The sequence below is a fragment of the Eleutherodactylus coqui genome, chromosome 3, assembly GCF_035609145.1.
Source record: "Eleutherodactylus coqui strain aEleCoq1 chromosome 3, aEleCoq1.hap1, whole genome shotgun sequence".
Classification (NCBI taxonomy): domain Eukaryota; kingdom Metazoa; phylum Chordata; class Amphibia; order Anura; family Eleutherodactylidae; genus Eleutherodactylus; species Eleutherodactylus coqui.
In genome coordinates this window covers 239,696,967-239,717,923 of record NC_089839.1, presented here as the reverse complement: position 1 = coordinate 239,717,923, position 20,957 = coordinate 239,696,967, and the positions used below count along the sequence as shown (strand labels likewise).

The following is a 20,957-nucleotide window of genomic DNA, read 5'->3' as shown; positions in this document are numbered from 1 at the left end:
CTGACTACTGTCCCAATAAGCGCAGACAGCAGATGCTGCAGCACCCCTGGGGACACAGGTCCCTGTGTTGGCAAACGTCGGGCAGTGGCACATAAGGCACCAAGTGAGGGGAGTCAAGGAGAATCCTACGTTCTGACACCATACATTGGCAGTGTCACGCTCACAGACAGAGAGCCAGACCTGTGCAGTCTTACATGCAGCCTGCTGGTGCTGTTGTCTCTGGAGTCTGCACCACGTCTATCACCGTGAGTGCAGTGGAGAAGCGAGATAGCAGGGGGCCCAGGCTGGCTCTGTTGGTGGTGCCTGACTGTAGTAGTGCACTGCAGAGGGGGTTATAGTTTGGATTGTGGGACACTGAAAGATGATGGGGAGCAATTGTGAGACATTGGAGGAAGATGAAGTGGGGTGATAGATTGTCGGACATCAGAAGACAGTGGGAATTAATTGTGAGATATTGAAAGAAGGTGATGGGGGTAGCGTTAAATGTGCAATCATATCTTTTGGTGTAGGAAAAAAACGGGGGTACCCGGGGGAAAGGGGAGCCTAATCAATTTACTGCTGGCAGTGGGAGTATTTTTATATTCACTGCTTTGCTTGTCTAGACAATCTACACAATGACACATTTTACAGATTGCCTGTAACATATAGAACACATCATATCAGCTAGTCTCTTGCTACTAAATCAGGGAAATCTGACAATTAGAGAGCGAGCTTAAAGTAGGAAAATGCATGAAACAAGTCATGTAATAGAAAAAGTGCTATGCTTTATCATTTAACCCTTTAGTGACCAAGAGAGGCATAAATATATGACTCTTGGTACTGGTCTTCAAATGTGCGCTATTGTAAATTTACAATGTGGGTTTAAATCTTCTGCAATCTAGCATAATTTTCTTTATAGAGAACTCCAAACTCCCTGTATAGACATCTGCCCAGAATTTTAAAACAATTTGGTGGACACATTCAATTTACACTTATTTTCCAATCCAATGCACTCAATGGAGTGGCATTCTGGGTTTTCCTATCCTTTTATAAAAATGAAATCCCATCAGCTTGGATAAAAATATCTTACAATATCAGTTTTTTTGCCTATTTTAATCCCAAAGACATAAATGAGATCAGATGAAGGATCTACTTAAGAGATTTTTAATTTTAAACATGTACCAAAATGTACAACCACCATTGTGACTGAGGGCAGAGACAGCGGCTACTGCAGAACTAGATCTCCAGAGATATTATGGAAGTTGTACATTAGATTAGAGCAGACTAGGAAAGAGACAATTAACCCACAATTGTGCTTGTTTACATCTCTTAAACCAGTTTCACACAAGGCAGTTTGATGCTCTTTTTCATCCAAAGTTGACACTTGATCATGAACAGAGGAATAGTATAAGGGTATGTTCACACACAGGTTGCGGATTCTCTGCAGATTTTTTTGATGCAGAAAATCTACAGTAAATTTGCAGTAGACAATCCGCACCAAATATAGACCAAATTGTGCGGATGTACCTCGGTATGCAACCCCTGATTTGAAGGAAATCCATGGTGAAAATCCACAGCATAAATTGACATGTTGCAGATTTACAATCCACAGAGCGGGTCAATTTACATTGAAGATTTTCTCCGCAGAGTGTGGATGGAACTACGTAAAATCCCATCCACAATGTCTGAACTATCAATGCTGTAGATTATATGCAGCTAATTCCACAATCTGCAGCATTTCCGACCCGGGTGAACATACCCTAAGAGACATATACATGTATCCACGTGAAGAAACAACTAAAGCTGCACTCTGTGAACCTGTCCTGATGTAGGAGCTCATGTGATCGATGTCTTACCAGTTTCCAGCTTTGGAGCTGCATAACAGGACATTGTAGATACAAGCAGAATGAAGAATCTTGATGCAGCCATTCTGTTATAGCCAGAACAGCGCAGTTCGTTCTCAGCCTGAAGCTTCTCTCCGCAGAGCAGAATATATATATATATACTTCACCAAGCTAAATGCAGTGTAAATACCCCTGTAATTTACAGGAATTGTTGATATCACCTAGTAACTGATGTTGCAAGAACAAAAACGGTTGCCTAACATTGTGTGGTGAAATAATCTGATCTGTCCATATATAATCACTGTGCATCAAAATGACAGGTTTACTTTATGCTTTACTACATTTACATAAGGAAAACCAAGTTTAAAAGGTAGAAGGTTTGCATAACTCTGAAATAACAGACACTGAAATATTATTTCCAGTTCCGTGTACTACGATAATCCCTTAATAACCAGCATTATTTAATTGGTTTTTGTTCTGCTTGAATTAGAATCATAATTCCTTTTTTAATTCTTCTATTGACATAGATATGAGAGGGCTTGTTTATTTGCGGAATGAGCTGTATTTTTCAATGGTACCATTTAAAGAAAGAATGTATTAAAAAACCTAAAAAAAATTCTAAATAGGGTGCAATTGAAAAAAGTGCAATTGCGCCAATTTTAGGGGATGTTTTTAACAATGACATGCCAAGTTTATTCTTTGGGTCAGAACAATTATAGCAATACCAAATTTATAGTTCTTTATTAGTGTTCTACTTAAAAAAAATAAAATCTCATTTATTAAAAAAAAAATTATATATACTTTCTGTTGTCATCCTGTGACTCCCATAACTTTACTGTTTTTCCATCGAAGGTCTCACTGTAGTTTCTATTTGTATCATTTTTGGGTAAATATCACTTTTTGGGCTTATTCAGACGTGCGTATATTGGCTGGGTTTTCACACCTGGCCGATATATGCTGTCCCTCTCTGCAGGGGGAGGAGGTGGGCCGGGTCGGGAGCAGTTCACTGAGCTCCCTCCCCCTCTCCGCCCCTCTCCACTGTTTGCAATGGGAGGGGCGGGACGGGGGCAGATAAATACGGACTTCGGAATAAGCCCTTTATTTGCTTTTTATTAACTTTTTTTCTTGAAGATGGTGGTGATCAAAAAGGCACAATTCTGATATTGTGCATCTTTCCTGATGACATTCATCATGCAGGATGCATTTATTTAATATAACAGACTTTTACATGCATGTAAATACAAAACTTTTTTATGTTAAAAATGGGGGAAAAGGAGTTTTTCAAACTTCTAATATTTTTTTTGTAATGATTAAATAAATCTTTGCTTAAGTTCTTTTTACTTATTGTTTAGTCCCGTAGGGAATTTGAACTTGCGATTGTCTGATTGCTTGTACAATATACTGCAATTCTACAGTATTGCACATTTACTGGCCACAGGCAGGGCTTAATGAGAAGAAAACGAAGGCAGCCCTGGAAGCCTTCACAAGGCCCCAAGTTGCCATGACAACTTAACTGCACCCTGTTACTTTGTCTGAGGGAGGGAGTGCATTTTGATAGAGGGACCCCATCTCTCTGTTCACATTTAAAGACCATGATCAGTACTGATCATAACATTTAAATAGTCAATGCCCGGGATCAGAGTTATCTTCAATCCTGGCTGCTGTGCCTAGGTGTTGGGTGTCCTTGACAGCCAGCGCCCACAATGTATAGTGAGGGCCAGCTCCCAAGCCACTCCATACACACCCTGTGAACATCTGCCGTACATGTATGATGGATTACATAAAGGGATTTTGCAGGCAATGTAGTGGAAAAACATAAAGGAAGACATACTCACATCACATCAGCTCTGTTCTAGTAGATAGTGTAGTAAAGCCGGAAACAGAGTACCATTGTAATGTGAGCGTCAGGAAATCAGATGAGGTACAGTATTTCCTCTCTTATGGTTCTTCACAGTCTACACCTTTCCAACATTTTCTTTGACGTGGATAAACCCTTTAATATATTCAGAGAGATTGTCACCATTCCTATCAGTCCTTGTCCCTAATGGAGCTCACAAGCTAATTTTCCTTTCTCTAACACATAGAAAAACAATGTGTTTTTTTCCTCTGGATTGTGAGAGGGAATTAGAGAACCCAGAAAAAAAGACACATAAACGCAATGCCGATGTTGTCCTCGGTCACTCTGAAACCCTGAAATCTAGTGTTCGAAGACACTTCCTGGGAATGGACAAACCTCTGCTTTGCTTGCCTGCTAGGATACTAGATATTCTGGAAGGAAGCCTTCATACAACATTGTTTAATACACGGTGTGATTTTATTCGGGGGTTTCGTGACAGCTGCTGAAAACGACGTTGTGACTGAACCCCTAAATGGAAATAAATGGAGCCTTTCACTTGTATTTTTTTGGAATACATGTGACTTTTTGATAGCTTTTTATTGCATTTTTTTCTTGGAGACAAGGTGACCAAAAAAGTGCATTTCTGGCGTTATTTTTTTTCTGACGACGTTCATCGTGCGTGGTGAATAATGCATTACTTTGATAGATCGGACTTTTACGGACACAGCAATACCAAATATGTTTTTTTGTTTTATTGTTTAGATTCTATTATAAATATGGCAAAAGGTTTTTTTTAACTTTTGTTACTTTTTTAATGATTAGTAAAACTTTATTAATCTTATTTTTACTTTTTTTTCATATTCCCAACAGGGGACAACTTGTGATGCTTAGATCGCTCCTGCAGTATAATGTGATGCCATAGCATTACATCATACTATGATCGGGTAGGCATGCTATTAAGCCACCCCACGGCCATGGCTTGATAGGCAGTCTGCTATGACAGCCCTGGGGCTTTTAAGAAAGCTCCCGGCTGCCATGTCAGCCGCACGGCTCCATGCAATCTCATCGCGGAGGGGTGGGGGGTTATGGGACCCCCAAAAATTGGCCCTGGGATTTAAATGCCGCAGTCAGAGAAGGAAGAGATAACATCACCTGTGATCACTGGAGGTAACTGTACTGTAATTAATGTCATTATGTAGAGCTGGTAACCTTAATCTGGCTTTGGTATAGACCCTCAAGTTTTTTGTGAAAGTTGTTAAGATTGGCCATGAAAATAAAGAATTTAAAATTGTCCAACAACATGTAGGTTTAGCCCCAGATTTTTCTTCTTCACCAGAGGCATACTGCTCTTTGAGTACATAACAGGGTTCAGGTAGGACGGAACAATATTTGGCTTTTGAAGCTTTCGGAACCCAGATTTTGATGCAATAATGTTCGGACAGCATGTTGTATTTGCAGAGTCTCTGAAGTACCAAGAATAGTGGAAACTTCCAAAAGTTTCCCCATTTTGAAAACTAGACCCCTCAAAGAACTCATCAAGGAGTGCTTTGACCCCACAGGTGTTTTGTAGAACTTGTTAAAAGGAACCCGACAGCACCTTTTAGTCCACTAAACTGCATTATGAGGTGAGGGAATGGAGAGTTCAAAGAGCTGTTTTTTATACTCACTGGGGCCCTCATTCCAGTATTGTTCCTTTAGAAACCATAGAATGGTAGAGTTGGAAGTGACCTCCAGGATCATTGGGTCCAACCCCTTGCTCAATGCAGGATTCACTAAATAATCCTAGAAAGATGTCTATACAACCTCTGTTCGTAGACTTCCATTGAAAAATAACTCACCACCTCCCGTGGTAACCTGTTCCACTCATTGATCACGCTCACTGTTAAAAAGTTTTTTTCTAATATCTAATCTGTCTACTCCCTTTCAGTTTCATCGCATTACTTCTAGTCTTTCATTGTACAAATGAGAATAGGGCTGATCCCTCTGCACTGTGACAGCCCTTCAGATATTTGTAGACAGCTATTAAGTTTCCTCTCAGCCTTCTTTTTTGCAAGTGAAACTTTCCCAGATCCTTTAACCATTCCTCATAGTACATGGTTTTACAGACCACTCACCACCCTGGTCTTTTTTAAATTGGGGTGCTCAAAACTGGACACAGTAATCCAGATGAGGTCTGACTAAGAAAAAGTAGAGAGGGATAATTACCTCACGTGATGTAGATGCTATGCATCTCTTAACCCTTTCCAATCCATTTATTTTTTTCTCATCCATTCTCCCCAGCTCCAATTTATAGGATTAAATGAAACCCTGGAGAAATTTTATTAACAATTTTATTCATTTACATGAGGATATTTATTGATTTTAAGATTGATACTTATTTAATATTTAATATTAATTAGTGATTAAGTTTTATCTGTATATTGTGTAGAATTTATATTTTATGACATGTGGTCCTATCTCTAATTGTTATGACATCTCTGTGCAAATTGTATATACATTATACCCAAGGTGCAATTATAATACGATATAATTCGGTATCTCTCATCCCTCTCCCCCTTTCTTACTTCCATTCATTTTCTTTTTATACTTTGCATCCTATATTATGGGATGCAGTAAGTATCAACATTTAAATGTGATACGGCACTGGATCTTCTCCTCACAGTCACATGATATGATGCCGTTTTGACTGATAGGCTCCTTCTATCTAATTTTGATCTGAAGGGGCCACCGTAGCCAGTCACATGACAAATTATCTAAGCACCCTCCCCCCTACGTCACTCTGATGGTGCAGTCATGTGATACAACGTCCCTGAACTCGGACGTCAGTACGCTCTACGTAGCTCCATGTGACTATACATACGTCACTGGAGGTGATCGCATGGCCGCGAGATGTGACGCCTACACTTATGAACGTCACCACGTCCAACGCAGCACCACGTGACCCTTCCAATGATGCTGCAAGAGATTCCCCAGAAGTGACGCGATAAGACCTCGCCTCCTTCTTGTATCTAAGGATACCAAACGTTTATCTGTTTGCCCTAAGGAACGCCCCTTCTTTTAGCGTAATACTACAACATTTCCCCTTCCACTTTGGGCTTCAGACGACCCCATCGACGTCATTGAACGGCGCCGCGCTACCTTGCGGGCACCGTTTGATACGTCCTAATCCGCACATATTATAAAAATAGCAGTAAGAGAATGTCATTACAATGGCGATATGATACCATATACAGTAATATATTTATTATTTGAAAGTTGCACTCAGTAGAGGGGAGTGACAGGGTAGACTGTTTCCTCCCTCCCCCCTCCCCTTCCTCCCCTCCCCTCAGTGTATGTTTGTTATAAATAGAGACCACTTGTCAATTGTTCCCTATGCTTGAAAAAGGCTTGACAGAAGCCGAAACGCGTTGCAGCGCCAATTCACCTGTTTTTTATGTAATAAACCGACCTATGAGGAATACGCCTGCTCCATTGGAGTTTTCTGCTTTCTTGGATATTGGGGGTGCCAGGAGTCCAGGCACCCCATAACAAGTAAGATCCCTTTACATTGACACAGTTTGACGGAGCGCATAAAGTGAGTTTTTTCCTATTCTGATTATACATATCAATTCCTCCTATGCTATATGTGTTTTTTTTCCATTTTTCTTGCCCAGATGTAGGACCTTGTAATTTTCCTTGGTAAATACTATTCTGTTAGTTACCATCCACTGTTCAAGCGTGTCCAGATCTTTTTGAATCCTCTTTCTCTCTTCTCTAGTGTTAGTCATCCCTCCTAGCTTTGTGCTATTGGCAAACTGATCAGTTTCCCCTCAATTTCCTCCTCTAGATCATTTATAAAAATGTTGAACAACACTGGGCACAGGACAGAGCCTTGTGGTACCCCACTTGAGACATTTTTCTAATTGGATGTTCAGCCATGTATGACCACTCTGAGTATGATCACTAAGTCAGTTGTGAATCCCATATTTAGTCATTTTTTCAATAAGGATGGAATGAGATACTTTGTCAAATGCTTTACTAAAGTCAAGATATACTATATCCACCACATGAGCCTGATCAACCCAGTTTCTGTCATATAAGGAAATTAGATTTGTCTGGCATGACTTGTTTGTTACAAACCAATACTGGCTCTTGTTAATTACTCCATTCTCATTTAAGTACTTGCATACATGCTGTTTAATAATTTGTTCAAAGTTATTTCCCGGCATAGAAGTTAGGTTCACAGGCCTATAGTCTCCTGGGTCCACCTTCTCCCCTTTTTTGAAGATAAGGACAAAATATGTCCTTCTACAATCTTCTGGGACTTCTGTTCTCCAAGAATTTTCAAAGATTATAGCGAGTGATTCAGCAATTACATCTGCTGCTTCCTTAAAGGGGTTGTCCCGCGAAAGCAAGTGGGGTTATACACTTCTGTATGGCCATATTAATGCACTTTGTAATGTACATTGTGCATTAATTATGAGCCATACAGAAGTTATCAGAAGTTATTCACTTACCTGTTCCGTTGCTGGCGTCCTTGTCTCCATGGTGCCCGTCTAATTTTCAGCGTCTAATCGCCGGATTAGACGCGCTTGCACAGTCCGGTCTTCTTCTTTTCTGAATGGGGCCGCTCGTGCCGGAGAGCGGCTCCTTGTAGCTCCGCCCCGTCACGTGCCGATTCCAGCCAATCAGGAGGCTGGAATCGGCAATGGACCGCACAGAAGACCTGCGGTCCACCGAGGGAGAAGATCCCGGCGGCCATCTTCACCAGGTAAGTAAGAAGTCACCGGAGCGCGGGGATTCAGGTAAGCACTATCCCGTTTTCTTTTTTAACCCCTGCATCGGGTTTGTCTCGCGCCGAACGGGGGGGGCTATTGAAAAAAAAAAAAAAAGTTTCGGCGCGGGACAACCCCTTTAAGTATCCTAGGATGTAATTCTATTGAACCTGAAGACTTTAATTAATTTAAGTTCGCTATGTGTTCCCTCACTATATCTCTTATTATAGATAGTCTGCATTCTTTTATTGCCCCAATAACACAGGGAAGATCGCTGATATTACATTTACTTTCTGAGAGAAAATAGATACGAAATAGGAATTTAAAAGTTTAGCCTTTTCAGCATCAGTTGTAACCAATTCACTATTTTCATCCTGCAAAAATCCTATTTTTCTTTTGCCTTTAACATACCCTCAAAATACTTATTTTATTGCTTTTAGCCTCTGTTGAAAGCCTTAATTCATTATTCGCTTTACTTTTCTGACACTTGCCCTACAGTTTCTGCAGATTGCATTATATTCTTCTTTAGATATTCCCCCCTCTTTCCATATGATAAACATTTTTTCTTCTATCTTAGCATGTGTGTGAGGGTGCCTACCCACTAGCGATATTTTTTCTAGCGATGCGAGAGCGAGTGCCTTGCAGCGCAGAGAAAACTCTGCGATATCGCTCATTGTTTTCAATGGGGCCGCTAGCAGCAGCGCTGGCCCCATTGAAAACATAGGGAGTACATTGCGGACTTCTGCCACAGCTACGATAGCTATGGCAGAGGATTCCTTCATTCATGCGGGGATGAAAGAATCCTCTGCAACAGCTGTCACAGCTATGGCAGAAGTCCGTGATGCTATCCCATTGCTTTCAATAGGGTCGACATTGCTGCGGCCCCATTGAAAGCAGTGGGTTGCAAGCAACGCCCGCAGCAATGATTTTCAGGGAAGGGCTTGAAATTTAAGCCCTTCCCTGAAAACCATCTCTAGCTGTAAAATAAAGTAAAAAAAAATTATAGTCACCTAGAAGAGCCATCCAGCTCTTGTCTCTGGCATGACAGTCTTCTTCTGTGTTCTGAAGGCTGGGGATTGAAAAATCCCCACCCCCAGATAGCGCTGGCCTCATTGGCAGAGCGCTCAGCCAATCACAGGCAGCGCTTAACCATTCATTGAATTCATGTGAATTCTTGTGATTGGCTAAGCGCTTTAATTGTTATTTTGCTTGCACTTATTGTAAAATAAATGACTGGAAGTTATCTTCATCTCTTTGGGGTAAATTCTAATCTGTGAACCAAGATTTGGGGGGATTTCGTGGCACCCAAATCCCCTCTGTGAAGTAAGTGCTATTTTTTTACTAAGCATATTTAGTAGCGCAGGAGCCTTTTCCACTTTGTGATTTCCTAAATTCTTTGTGACCAAAGTCGTATGGCCGTGGGTATCTCTGTTCTCCCATTTTTTTGACATCTGGCGGGATTATTTGCTTGTGACGATTTCTGAAGGCTAACTTGGACTATAGGTGTAGAGATCTGGCATCTGACAGGTTGCCCCCATAAGTTGAGTCTATCTCTACATTGATTTTGTATTTCACTGCTGTATATATACAGTGACCCCTCCTTGAAGCGCAGACACTAATATCTATTTCCTTTCCTCCCTGTTGGAAAGAATTAGATCCAAGATAGCAGATCCCCTTGTTTTCTCTTCTACCTTTTGGAAGATAAAGTTGTTAGCAAGAGCGGATAAGAATTTGTGGGATCCATTACTTTTACATGAGAGAGATTCCCAACAAATATATGGATAGTTAAAATCTCCCATGATCACTATGTTGTGCTTTTTGGAGAGCTTGGCCATCTGATGTAGAAAGAGTTCATCCATATCTTCTGCTTGTCCAGGCGGCCTATAGTAAATGCCTACAATGGTGTCCTGTCTGTTGTTCTCTCCTCGTATTCTTACCCAAACAGTTTATACAGAACTACCATGCTCTGAAGCGTGAATCTTTGTTGAGATGTATGCTTTCCTAACATACAACGCAATACCTCCTCCCCTTTTATTAGGTCTGTTTCTTACAAAAAGGTTGCATCCTTCAAGTCTTGTATTCCAATCATATGTATTACCCCACCAAGTTTCCATGATGCTTATGACATCATATTTAAAAGGCTATGTGCACATGCTCTTCCAAAGGGATCAATAAAAAGAGGGATCTTTCTGAAAAGAGTCATGCTATATTTGCACTAATATTTTTCAGGACACAGTGCTGGAATGAGGGACCTAGTGCGTATAAAAAAGGAGCTCCCTGGGTCACCCTACCCTGTTCCCTTATCTTTGAGCCCTATAATGCAGTTATGGAATAATCTAGAAGATGTAGAAGATTTTAGGTTAAATATCAATTATCAATACAGTGATTTAGCTAAGCCATGATAATAGAATTTTAGACCAAACCAGAAGATTATTTTTTATGGAGCCCAGAAGGAGGGCAAAGTAGAGCTGAGCCTTTTGAAGGTGGTGGTGCGACGCAAGCCCAACAGCTGATAGATGGAGACAGGGGCCAGATTTTTTAAACAAAAAAACTTTATTAAACTGTAAACTGTCTCACTCCATAGGGGGACACATATACTTGAATATTGCTTCATGATAACTTGTTGCATAAACTCTTAAAGAGACAGTAGTCAATTTGTGTGGATTCTCATTAAAAATAATGAAAGACTACTAATGTGGATTATGCTGCCGATTCGGTGCAGATTCCACGTTAAATCAACATAAAAAAACACTATGTGAACGAGGTCTTAAGTGACGCATCAGTACAGAACTAGCAGCCTGGGCTCTTGCTAAGGTCTTCAGAGATCAGGGGCACAATACTCAAGACTTATGTTCCCACTCCTACCCCCACACAGTGATAATATCCCCCCACAGTGATGGTGTCCTATGTGCCCCCACACAATGTAAAGGCCTTCTATGCAGGACAACTGTTGGGCATTAAAAGCGGTCCCAGCAATGATCGCTCCTGAGCTTTAACACAGGAGTGACCATCGCTCAATGAATAGAGTTGGAGCCACTGGAGATTGTTCTGGCCCACCTGCCTCCATTCACAGTAAACAGACAATCATTCATAGATATACACAAAAAGATGACGCGGCAAATCAATGATGATTTTATGGTCTGCATGATGTATCTCTGATCATTCCTTCACTGCATGCATTTACACTGCACAATTATCGTGTAAACCACTCAATCAAACTAGCAATTTGCGCAATAATCATGTAGTGTAAAAGGGCCTTTAGTTCTCTCTCACCTGCACATGAGTATCTACATTTTCTGCACTGTAGAAGACACTGCAATAAACACCCGGAACAGCGCAGCCTGGAGTCGGACTCTTCCCACAACTGCTCATGACGTCAAATGGTCCTTCAGATTATCCAGCAGCTCGTCTATACGTATCACTGGTCACCTGATCATTAGACCGAAGGTCCTTTGGCCCTAAAGCTATTTCTTCCTCTGTTTAACTGCAGCGATCATCCGATTCCCTTCCTTGACTGTAGCTTGGTCTGGTGCCCCCCACTGCACCAGGGGCACATGCCACTTTACTATCCTCTACTAAATAAGTGGAAAATTACATTACAGTTGTTTTGGGTAGAAATAAAAATACACAAATAAAGTTAAGTAAGCTGTAAATGTATTTATTCTGAAATAACTGAAGCACACAGAGCAATGATCCAGAAGTATGTTTTGATTTATATAAGAGACTTATTATATTTTAGTTAATTTGTTGTTTATATGCAGCATTTCTTCATTAAGCCATAGCAGTATCATTATATCATTTCTTCATTTATTACGTTAGGCAAAAATCCAGATGATGTTGTGGAATTTGTTCCATTTTTAAAAGACAAATGGGAGACTATAGTCATTATGGAAAATCATATTTTGCTTATCAATTGAGTCTTGCTCTTCTATTTCCTACAAGATACAAGGTGCACAAAGTGTTAATAATATAAAAATATATTAATATAATATAAAATGTAAAGCCACCTCATTTATAGTTATGGAGCCTTACATGAACCACACATCCACATTGATCTATTGCTTCTCAGCAGTATTTTGGCCATAAATAGGAGGCTCTTGGTTATATTTTGATCAAATTGTATAAGCCCACTAGCCACGTCACGATGACCACACACGCCACAATAAATCACACATTGCAGCTGTTGGCTGGTTTTTGCAGCTTTTTTCCAAAATTACTGCAAAACAGAAGTGCTTTTACTACGATTTTAGAAAACTGCCGCAAGATCCGAACCAGGGGCGGATGTACCGCCTGTGCAGCCGGTTCAGATGCACAAGGGCCCAGGAGGAGAAGAGGGCCCAGACTGTTTGGTCACATGCAGCAATCGGGCCTTCCTGATTCAAAATTTTTTTATGTCTGTTTGATAAAATAAAGAACAGGCCATACTCACCTCCCCTGTCACTCCCCCACCGCTTTAGTTGGTGACGCTATTCCCCAATCACTTCCGGGTTGTGCATTCATTTTACAAACACAAAACCTTTTCAAGAAGACTGTTGTTGGCAACGGTGGGGGTAAAATCGGCACACCATTTTATATGCATGATGAGAAACCTTCGGACTGATCGCTACATTTGGAGAATTTTTCTGCATCCTTTAATGGGCAGGTCATGTGCCCAAGGGAGGAATTGTCCTGTGGGGAGCTATTTTCGGATGCGTGCGTTGTGGAATGATTTTGGTGACCATTGGTGCATTTCTTTGTTAGACTGTTTTTTCTTATTGGCTATTTGTTACAGTGGAAGAACCATGGCAGATTTGTATTGTCGGGCACTCTTATGTGCACTGGGACGAAAGACGCATGATGTATGACCAGTCGGGAGAGGACTGGGTCTAAAATAAGTATCGGTTCATTGGCTCAGAATCAGAGGATTGCAATAGTCCAGGCTGCTGCACGAAGTGATGCAGCTCAGCAGATGGGCTTCACACAGGGAGATATTGCTGATCCACGCAGGAGGATGCGATCTCAGAAAAGTTAAAATGGGTGAACTTTTAGTGATAATGAAGAAGGACATGCTGCTTTTCCTGAATGCTTTGAAGAAGTGGTTTTAGTTTGGTGTGACATTGTGGCAAGGAGAGTATGCAGAGGAGCGAGGATGCCTGAGACCATTGATTGGGTTAGGAGAGTGATCAACAACAAGATTTGTCCAATCGTTAGGCGTGATAGTGGTTCGCCATTGGGAGTTAGAAGGGAAAGAGTGTGGGGTTCTAAGGGGGGACAGAGTTCACCTTAAGGATATCGGGCTAGACATCTTCCTGTCAGGTTTGCAAAATGGGTTGGAGGCAGCGCTGGTGAGAACTGGTGGGGTGAAGTGCGGCATAGGGGCTATACCGCATCCTTGGTGGTGGAAACTTTCCATACCAGCAGGATAAGGAAAACCCGATTAGAATGGGGCTTACGGGCGTCTTTTTGTGGGTTTAAGAAGAAGATTGGGAATAAGGAAGCATGGAAAGGCTTAAAAGTTTTTCAATGTTAAAAAATAGTGATAGTCAATAAAGCTGTGGCCATGTTTTAAAAGCCAGAAATTGTGGAGTTTTTGTGTTATTTAAGATAGAGGGGAGCTGTTGAGAGAGGAAGTACCTGCAGTCTTACAGGCAGCAAACTGCTTAAGGAAGCTGGCAGGGAATGGAGGACGAGGGTTTAGGAAGGGTTAAAAGAGGGAAGCGACTTTTATGAAGGAAGGGGTGGAGTTAGGTAAGGGGAAGAGGTGGAGTTAAAGAAGAAGAAAGAAGAAGGAAGAAGGACAGTGGGGAGCAGCATCAGGTGGAAGACGCCCGCCGACCCTCCCGGAAAGGACACCTGGGAGGAAGAGAGTTGGAGATGCAGGAATGGGAAGAAAGGTGGAAGTCGTCACAGCGGAGACTTTCCATGCCAGCAGGATAAGGGCAGTTAGCAAGCCTGATAGTTAATAAAGCTGTGGACTACCCTATGTTTTAAAAGCCAGAAGTCGTGGAGTTTTTTTGTTATTTAAAATAGAGGGGAAGTACCTCCAGTCCTAATAATAACTGACGTGTCCAAAAAATGCACAGACTTCAACAAATCTAATTTTGCTTTCTCATTATATGATATTGTGTGTAGACTTATGAGAAAACTAAATGAATATTTTACGTTATAGAATATTGCGAGAGAGAGAGAGAGACACGAACCAAGAAAAAAAAAAAAAAGCTCGGGACCCTGTGTTCCACATACAAAAATGTAGTCAATGGGGTTCGTTACTCAGCCTTCTTCCCTGATTCTAGTTCTCTATCTCCTGCCTTCCGGTTCTGACCCCACCTCTGTCTTTGATTGCACTTCTCCCCCTGCCCCTCCCTCCAAGATTATTCTGCTCCAGAGCATTTGATCCAGATTTTATTTGCCTGCTATTGCTACAAGACTTTTCAATACTGACTCCTGGCTTTTCCTCCTGACTACGTTACTTGCCTCATCCATTGTACTGCAACTGAGACTTCGCAATATTGACTCCTGGCTTTTCCTCCTGACTATGTTACTCGCCTTATCCATTGTACTGCAGCCGAAACTCCCTGTTATCGGCTCCTGGCTTCCATCTGACTTCTCTCTAGTGCCCTGCATGGCTACTACTCCCGCTGCTCCTCTCCAGCGCCGGTAAGCCGTTACAATACCTAACCATTACATCTATATCAGTGATCCTCTGGAGCTGTTTTCCTTCCTTTAGAACTGGAAACCTGTAGTGTGTGTAGTGCAATATGGATGCAATCAAGTATCAGGAGATCCTAGGAGGAAGCATCGTTCACTTCTGCGGAAAAGCTAAAGCTTGGGCATCATTGGACCCTCTAACAAAACAATGATGCCACACACCTCAAAGACCACCATGGTTTTGTTTCTGAAGTCCTGGAAGATCCTAGAGTGGCTGCAAAGTTAAAATCATCAGCTCTAGTTTGGATCCAGTCCCGAGCACCAGGAACCCACAACACAGAGAAATCTTGAAGCAAAACAATCCAGCATCCAACAGTGAAAGGATAAAAACCTTTGCTTTAGGCCTCGTTCACACGGGCGACACGGCATAGCTGCGAGAAAATCGCAGCGATATCGCATTGCTGGTCCGTGCAATATCGCTGCTATTTCTCGTGGTGATACCGCGACTTTGTAGTGCTACAAAGTCGCATGTGGTGCTACAAAGTCGCATGTGATGCTACTTTGTAGCACCACATGCAAGGATTTTCGGTGGAGGCTTGAAATATAAGCCCTTCTCCAAAAATTCGCTGTAGCTGAAGAAAAAAAAAACCACATACATCACCTGTCCACTGCTGTCTGCCCGGCCGCATCTTCTCCCCGGGTCCCCGGCACAGATCATCTTCTCCTTTTCTGGCCGGGGATTCAAAAATCCCCGCCTTCTGAAGCGCTGGCTGTGATTGGCTGACGCTTAGCCAATTATAGCCAGCACTCGATGAATGGCTGTGATTGGTTCAATTACTGCCATTCATCGAGTGCTGGCTGTGATTGGCTGAGGCTAAGCCAATCACAGCCAGCGCTTCCAGAAGGCAGGGATCTTTGAATCCCCGGCCAGAAGAGGAGAAGATCACTGCTGGGGACCTCGGGAGAAGATGCGGCCGGGAGAGGTGATGTATGTGGTTTTTTTTTTCTTTTTCCTGCAGTTAGGGCTTAAATTTTAGCTTTGACAGTAGGATTTCCTTCTGTCAAAGTTGCATCGCATCGCACAAAAATCACGTTTTCGTGCGATGCAATGCAACAGGGAGGAAGGCTCCATAGAGAAACATGGGCTACAAACCTCACGAGTCGCGTGCATATAGCAGGACCCGTGAGACTTTTGTGTCGTTTTGTAGCTTTCCATGTGTGAAGGAGCCCACAGGAAAGCATGAGCTTCACATACATGCGATTTGTAGCATTGTAGCAACGCTTTGTCGCCCGTGTGAACGAGCCTTAGTAGCAAAAATTAAAACTGCACAGCAAACAACATAGTAGGAAAACAAGTAAAGCTACATTTCAACATTTCCACTGCTGAGATCAGTCTTTTTCAAACTTGATATGCAGTGGCTCTGTGACTTACAACAAAGAATCTTCATGTAAAGAAGCTGATGGGAGTACTTTGTCAAGGATTGTTTGCACCTTAAAGTTACTGCTTCAGCCACTATATTTTGAGACTGTTTCCCCACTGATGTTTGCTGTGCAGTTTTAATTATTACTCATAAACCAGAAGTTATTATCCTTCCACCGCTAGATTCTGGATTGTTTCGCTTCAAGATTCTAGAGTGGCTGTCAGTCGCCTGCCTTGAACTCCACAAAAAATCTTTGGTGGGATGTGAAGAAGGTAGATGCAGCATGCAAACCCAAAATTATTAGTCAACATTAGTGAATAATTCTGGGACTGCAGTAGACATTAAAAGTGGCATTTGGTGTTGAATTTGGGGAAACTGCTTGCTATATTAGTTGTTATTAGGTATTTAAATTGTTGTTTGATTGTTTTTTTGCACACAGTTGAAATTTTGTAAATTTGTCAAATATGATTTGCAATGGTGTCATCTATTGGAATACAGAGATCCATTGAAATACACTATTTTTCTAATACTATCCGTCCCCATCCGGGGCACTTAGTTCCCACGTTAGCCAGCACCTCCCAGTCTTGTTATCCGCGGCGCACCGTTGCCATGACGCCTGACAACCACCATGTCATCACCCAGCGACTGGACGCTGGATGGCAGTGGTTGGCGTCCTGCGTCCATGAGTGAACTGCGCATGCGCGGACTCTCCCTAACATCACGATACTTCGGCAGGAGGTGTGTGTGTGGTGCTGGCTGGCTATTGGAGGTATGGGACGATCCCCCAGCAGAGGAAGGCGTGGATGAGAATATATAAACCCCATCATGGGGATAACATACCATCTATGCTCAGACTATCACAGCCACCAGGGCTGCTATAACCTGTCTCTATAAATTGTCCATCCTGATGACGCAGTATATAACAATCTACTGCAGAAACGCGTTGATGGTGACAGGAGGGAATGGATTTTAAAACAAACTTTAGTCCAGCTCCCCATAACTTTCAAGGGCAACCATCTATGTTCTAATGTAATTTACATAGATTGGTTGACCTGATGAGACAGAAGCAATATCGCTTACTGAAAATAGAATATAGGGATCAACTAAAATGAAATCAGACTTTAGTTGTAGATATCAAGTCCATGTAAAGGAGCAGCGCCAGGAGTGGAAATTTCTTAAAAATGCATCATAAGATACCTCTTTATTACATTCAGAAAAGCAACGACGTTTCGACCCGTGCAAGGGCCTTTTTCAAGTGCATAACATCTGTTATGCACTTGAAAAAGGCCCTTGCACGGGTCAAAACGTCGTTGCTTTTCTGGATGTAATAAAGAGGCATCTTATGATGCATTTTTAAGAACTTTCCACTCCTGGCGCTGCTCCTTTACATGGATTTGGTGGGCTATGTTTGGAGGGGCCAAGGGAATCCGGCTTCCTAAGTGAGCTATGCGCATCATTTTTCCTACCTCCCACTGTGGCGGTTTTACATTGAGGAGTGCTGCTGTGACACACTTTTAGTTGTAGATATGTCGCAGTATAATCAGCCCTGATTGGAATAAATGCACAGTAATCAAGTGCATTTATTTCCTCTGTATGCCTAGTTAAATGAATGCAGGAGCTTATAATTGCATTCTTTCCTCTAGTATGCCACAACATACCGGTAGTGCACGAGATAGAAAGGTGCTCTAAGTGTATCAAATCAGCTGCGCCGGTTCAATACAGTCACTATACTCGTGCTCTGAAACGACTGTGGTTAATAAACAGAGTGTATATACACATATATGAGATTGGAATGAGTGCACAGTAATCAATTGCACTCATTTCCTCTATATGTCTGAAATCAGTTTAGTAGCTAGGAAGGTGCACAAATAATATCATCTCAATTGGTGTGCCGTTCCTTATAGCTGCTCTATTGTTCTCTGTTATCAGCCTTTACTGAAAATAATGCAGGAGCCAACAAATGCATTCTTTCCTTTATTATGCCACAACATAGTGCATGATATAGAAAGGTGCATAAACACTACTAAATCAGTTGCGCCGGTTTATATACTCTTGCTCTGAAATAATTGTGGTAAACAGAGTGTATATACACATATATGAGATATATATATTTTTTCGTATCTCAGTGACTGACCAAGGTGAATGCCGGTTTCAATTTATCTAGGGCCAATAATAGACATACTCTACAAGACCCCTTATGCATAGAAGATATTGATACATATTTAATTACGTAATCACACAATTTTATATCTTATTTAATAAAAGCTAAGTTTTATATTTAGTGGTTCCCTTCGGTGAATTGATTTGCAATGGTGGTTGAATAATTCAGATTGCAAATGCACATACATGTATAATTATCATTTTATTTATTATATATAAAATTAAATTAACTTAGCATAATTGATGTGTGAGGGTGCGGGCAGACGAGCGTAGGTGTATTTACGTTCGCACGAGCGCAACGTATAATCGCCCGAGCGATCGTTTTTCACCGATCACGACCAGAGCTAGAAAGCGTATTTTCGTTTGTTCCTACTTTGCAAACGGTCTTTTCGGCGATAGAATATGCGTTGGCGCGTATTTCGGTCGCATATGTTCCGTTTTTTTTCGAATTGCCGTTTTTACGCGCCGTAAAATCGCCCATGTGAACGAATACATTCGAAACCATTGCCTCAGATGGTCACGTATATACGTTTGGTCGCAAAAACGCGCCGTTTATGCGCTCGTCTGCCCGCACCCTTACTTTGTAAGAGAATTGAACTTACCCCTTAAAGCATCTAGGGTAGGGTAGATTCCCTCTTTGGCACTTGCTTATTAAGTCTGTGGGATCAGATATTATATATCCAGGCAGACATGCAAACTGAATTGTATCATTGTGTTGAACAAAACATTTTTCAGCGCACTTCCTCTTCTGTTTATTTCTTTCACAGAGCCTTTTATTGCATTTTTTCCACATCATCATAATATGATTTTCGCTCATTTCTTTAGCATTTGTAATACATGGTGCTAAGACACAAAGAGAGATTTTTTGTTACAAAAATAAATGCAAAATAGTCATGGAACTTTAAGACAATTAGTGTTAAAAGAGTTTTTTCTAGGCAAGATTGGCTGGGATCCCCCACTCAGGATCCCAGCTCATCAGTGCCGCCTGGTAATGCCACTATACGCAGGGTCAGGGCAGAAGCTGCTGCTGCAATGCCTGTGTACAGGCTGGTGCTTGTGACTGCAGTTACACGCACCGGCCACTACACAGGTGTCGGAGCAGCAGCTTCTGCTCTAAGCAATGTGTATTGTGACACTTCCAGGGGGTTAATTTCTGGGAGTACAGGTTTATAAGCAACTTTGACACTTACAACACAGGCCTAAGGGCGCCCACCCACTGGCGATTTTTTTTTCTTTGCGTTTTGCGTTTTTTCTGCAGAGCAATTAGAATTGAATGTACTCCTGTCCACTGGCGTTTTGATAGGAACTGTCAGTTGCATATGTGTCCTTATTTTTCTCCTAATGCACCCATGAAAGTCAATGGAAATTAATGGAAAAGCCGCGAAAACGCCGCAAAAACGCAGCGTTTTTCACGCACGAAAATCGAAAACGCCAGTGGGTGGGCGCCCTAATGGTGCATTTAGATTGAAAGAGTGTTTAGACACAACGATTATCGCCAGAGGCGTAACTTGAAGCTCCTGGGCCCCAATGCAAACCTGTAACAGGGCCCCTAATTATAATGCTTTATTCATAGTACTGGGTTCCCTATATGGAGAAGAGAGGCCTTATGGCCCCCCTAAGGCTCCTGGGCCCGGGTGCAACCGCATCCCCTGCATCCTCTATAATTACGCCCCTGATTATCGCACAAAAGATGGCTTTTGAGCGAATTTTGAGTGATAATCGTTGTGTCTAAATGGGCCTTAAATTCCTCCAGAGGCTTCATGTGTGACTGGCGAATATGAGAAATCTATAGCACAGATAACACACAGGCCCAGTGACTCCCTAACACCAATTTAGGGACCATGAAAGTTTCACATTCCTTATCAGTGGACTAATTAAAGGGGTTGTCCCGCGGCAGCAAGTGGGTCTATACACTTCTGTATGGCCATAATAATGCACTTTGTAATGTACATTGTGCATTAATTATGAGCCATACAGAAGTTATAAGAAATTTTTCACTTACCTGCTCCGTTGCTAGCGTCCTCGTTTCCATGGAGCCCGCCTAATTTTCGGCGTCTAATGGCCAAATTAGACGCGCTTGCGCAGTCCGCGGGTCTTCTTCTTTTTTCAATGGGGCCGCTCGTGCTGGATGCCGGCTCAGTGTAGCTCCGCCCCGTCACGTGCCGATTCCAGCCAATCAGGAGGCTGGAATCGGCAATGGACTGCACAGAAGCCCTGCGGTCCACCGAAAGAGAAGATCCCGGCAGCCATCTTCAGCAGGTAAGTAAGAAGTCACCGGAGCGCGGGGATTCAGGTAAGCACTCTCCGGTGTTCTTTTTTAACCCCTGCATCGGGG

The 20,957-nt window shown here is 42.1% G+C and overlaps 1 protein-coding gene across 3 annotated transcripts in view; it reads right to left on the bottom strand.

The window, feature by feature from the left end:
• Positions 1 to 12,056: 12,056 nt before the first annotated feature.
• LOC136621577 (complement factor H-related protein 1-like) overlaps positions 12,057 to 20,957 on the bottom strand; it is a 164,391-nt gene continuing 155,490 nt past the window's right edge. For all 3 annotated transcript variants that reach the window (XM_066597149.1, XM_066597151.1, XM_066597152.1), the window contains 2 exons: positions 19,225 to 19,465; positions 12,057 to 12,349 (listed from right to left, as the gene is read on the bottom strand). In XM_066597149.1, coding sequence (XP_066453246.1) covers positions 12,343 to 12,349; positions 19,225 to 19,465 — 248 coding nt within the window. In that variant the 3' untranslated portion in view covers positions 12,057 to 12,342. The remainder of the gene's footprint in view (positions 12,350 to 19,224; positions 19,466 to 20,957) is intronic.